This window comes from Liolophura sinensis, chromosome 2 (assembly GCF_032854445.1).
Source record: "Liolophura sinensis isolate JHLJ2023 chromosome 2, CUHK_Ljap_v2, whole genome shotgun sequence".
NCBI classification, from domain to species: Eukaryota; Metazoa; Mollusca; class Polyplacophora; order Chitonida; family Chitonidae; genus Liolophura; species Liolophura sinensis.
This window is the reverse complement of record NC_088296.1, coordinates 18,612,917-18,616,633: the sequence shown is the minus strand read 5'-3', so window position 1 is coordinate 18,616,633 and position 3,717 is coordinate 18,612,917. Positions and strand designations below refer to the sequence as shown.

Here is a 3,717-nt window from a genome sequence, read left to right as displayed (position 1 = left end):
AACTTCAGCAGATGGAACCATGACCATTGATAATCCATACAGCACTGATCCTGCGCATTGGGGGAAAACTGACGATTCCTTGAGGGCTTACTGGTCTGAGCAAGGACCAGGGAACTGTCAAAATATGAATGCTAGCTTTCAAGCATCGGAACGGGTGTACAAACATCAGATTCGGCTCTTCTCCAGATCGCACTTTAAACGTAAGCTCGCAAATGGTGAGTACATCCAAAGACAGTGGCTGCTTTACTCTCCATCCTCCGGAGCTGTGTCGCATTTTCAGCGATGCTAATTGTCACTCATGCTTTGAAACGGGTTTCAGTGACTGGAAGCACCCATCAGAACGCATGAAAGAGCATGAAAACAGCGAACATCACCGAAAAGCAATGCTGACGTATATTGCACTTGCAACAGCCAGCGGAAGGATAGACAGAGAACTGCAGAAACAATTTGAATCGGAGTGTGCTTATTGGACTGAAGTGTTGAGAAGATTTGTGTCTGTTGTCAAGTTTTTGGCAGAGAGAGGACTCGCTCTTAGAGGCTCCAGTGACATTTTTGGCCGAACTGATAATGGGAATTATCTAGGTATTCTGGAGTTAATCAGCGAGTTTGATCCCTTTTTGAAGTCTCACATAGAAAAATATGTAAATGCAGGTGCAGGGACACCCTCATATCTTTCTTCCAAAACATGTGAGGAGTTTATTCAGCTGATGGGTGATCATGTTCTATCAGAAATAGTCAGTGAAGTAAAAATGGCGAAATACTTCTCCATCAGTGTTGACTCCACGCCAGATGTGGCACATGTTGATCAGCTAACATTTGTGTTAAGATATGTGTCACCTGAATGACACTCTCAGGAACGCTTTCTGAAGTTTCTACCTATTGAAAGTCGTACTGGGGAAGCTTTATGTGAGTCTGTACTCAAGGTTTTGGAAGAGATGGGGATTGACATTGTAAACTGCAGGGGGCAATGCTATGATAATGCTACCAACATGTCTGGTATAAAGTATATAAACGACTACAAGAACGCATAGAAGAAATTAACCCCCTAGTTGAATGGATTCCATGTGTTGCACATACCCTGAATTTGGTCGGAGTAAATAGTATTAACTGCTGTTTTGAGACAGCTGATTTTTTTCCGGTTTGTGCAAAACCTATTTAACTTCTGCTCTAAGTCTACAGCAAGGTGGAAGGTGGTGACAGATGGACTGCAGCCTAATGCAAACAAGCGCATTGAAACATTGAAGTCTCTTTCTAACACTAAATGGGCTGCACATGCAGATGCCACATAGGCATTAACTATGCAAACATTCAAAAAGAACATTGTTAATGACACAAACCAAAATGCAACAACAAGAAATGAATCAAGGTCACTTGACAAAGAAATGGACAAGCTTGAAACAGCCTTTTTGTGCACATTGTGGCATTACATTCTGCAGCGCTTTGAAAAAGCAAATGTAGCTTTGCAGTCTGTGGAACTGGACTTGTGTAAAGCTGTGGATTTGGTAGGATCCTTGCGGGACTACATTGGAAGTCTGAGAGATCAGTTTGATAGTTTTGAGTCTCAAGCAAAGGAGTTGTCTCCAACAGTTTCACAGGTTTACAGAGTTAGCACTCAAAGACCAAAAAAAAAAAGCTTTTTTTGGAGAAAGCGCCACCTCGGAGGTTGAGTTATCAGCTCGACAAAAGTTCTCCACCAGTGTTTTTGGTGGTTGTTGACAAACTACTTTCTGAAATCGATCGCAGGTATGCTGCATATGATAACCTCAACAACACTTTTGGCTTCCTGAACAATTTTTTCTGATGTTACTGTTCCAGAGCTGAGAAACAAAGCATCTCATCTCCAAAGTAAATATTCAGGTGACCTGGAGATGGACTTTGTGGAGGAGATTGTCCAGTTTAAAGATTTTATTCGTGGTAAAGGCATCACATCTGCTCCATTGCCTTTACAGTTCACTAGGGAGAACCTGTAGGACATCTTCCCAAATGTGGATATTGCATTCTGGCTTTACCTGACATTTCCTGTCACGGATGCAAGTGGTGAACGATCATTCTCCAAACTTAGAATAGTTAAGAACAGGCTCAGATCCACAATGGGACAGGAAAGACTGAACCATTTGACTCTCATGTCTATTGAGAGTGTTCTAGTGAGAAAGCTGGACTTTAGTGATCTTGTCATTGACTTTGCTGCAAAAAAAATCCAGTAGGCATCTTTTCAAGGTTCATGCCAAACTAATGCCTATAAGGCTTATCCACATTATAACCCTTTGACTCATTACTGAAAGGATTTGGTGTTATTGGTTTGGATATTCCTTTTAAACTTTAAAACCTTCAGTATTGTCTGATCTCTTTTTTCCAGGAACATTATATTTGTTTATATCCATGTTCTGTCTGACTGGCAGGGAAGCACGTTTTGGACATTTATTTCCTTTTCACCAAGTAGTTTGAAACCAAAGACTGAGTTTGAGTTTTGTATAATTTCTTACATGCCTTTGTCTTCGGGAGTTAGTGTTAAACGTTGTTGTGGAAATGGATCTTGCGATTATCGACTTAGAACGCCCTTCACGGACTACGAATGGTATAGGAATGTCGGACTTGACGCTTATATTGACACCTTTAATTCCACTTGTGAATGACTTACAATGTGTGTGTGTGTGTGTGTGTGTGTGCGTGTATGTGTGTGTGTGTGTGTGTGTGTGTGTGTGTGTGTGTGTGTGTGTAGCCATGATTAAGTAGGGTCCGCACATTGGCTCAAGCCCAGGGGCCCACATCCTCTTAAATCCGGCCCTGCTCTGCAGTTATATATCATTTTTAACAGCCCATTTAGTTAGGCGTTGGGTATACGTGTGATGTGTGTGACCTACTTAACCAATGACTGTGCTTAATAGCTGAATATCGACTTTATTCATTGACAGTCAAGAACACCCTTTTCATCTGCCGTAGTCTGGTCTCAGTAAATCAGCCATTTCAGTCCAGTACTACCGTGCCTCTACAATACACCACAGCTAGATTTAAAAGACCTGGTGATTTTTTGAACACAGCTACCTGTAACGACATTTGGGGAAAGAACAACAATGAAGATGAAGCTTTTTTTGTGGATTAAAACAAGATAGACGACTAAATATCAGTCTTCTGTTGATGGGATTTATTCAACGTGAGTTCATTGTTTATGTCGACTGTATATCATGTACGTGTACTGATGGTTTATCGGGTGGGCTTTTGCTGGCCATGCCAGCCGTGAGGAGTAGAATCTGTAATTTCAGATAACCAGTGAAACGCTCATTAAATCTGCCTTAAACACATCCGTCGACGGTTTAAGTTGTTGTGGTACCTGGAAATATTAATCTATGTGGCATTTCCTTGTCTTATCTTACATATGGATACTGCTAATATTTTCCAGCATGTCACACGTGAAATAACTTAGACTGCGATTTGAAAGTTAGCGGTTAGCTATTCAACGGGGACAAGTCATTATCTCTATAAACTACATATTAGGCTGTATCTCCAGTAACACTGCATTTGCAGACATCGAACTTGGTGTATTATAGACACTTAATGAGAGCTATCACGTGATGCCAACAATTCCCGTTTCTGACACCATGGGACGCTTCTGTGAATAGCAGTCTGGCTCATATGTCCATTAATACTGCACCTACAGACATCATACTTGGTACACTAATGACACCTAATGAGACCTATCATGTGATGCCAACAATTCCC

At 41.3% G+C, this 3,717-nt stretch overlaps 1 protein-coding gene across 1 annotated transcript; it reads left to right on the top strand.

Annotated features, from left to right (window-relative positions):
- The first annotated feature begins 212 nt into the window (after positions 1–212).
- Positions 213–845, top strand: LOC135462558 (zinc finger MYM-type protein 1-like). Its single transcript, XM_064739784.1, has one exon. The coding sequence runs from the start codon at positions 213–215 to the stop codon at positions 843–845; it is 633 nt and encodes a 210-aa protein (XP_064595854.1).
- Positions 846–3,717: the final 2,872 nt, after the last annotated feature.

Coding starts and splice junctions, on each gene's coding strand:
- LOC135462558 (XM_064739784.1), top strand. CDS start 213: ATGGTGAGTACATCCAAAGACAGTGGCTGCTTTACTCTCCATCCTCCG.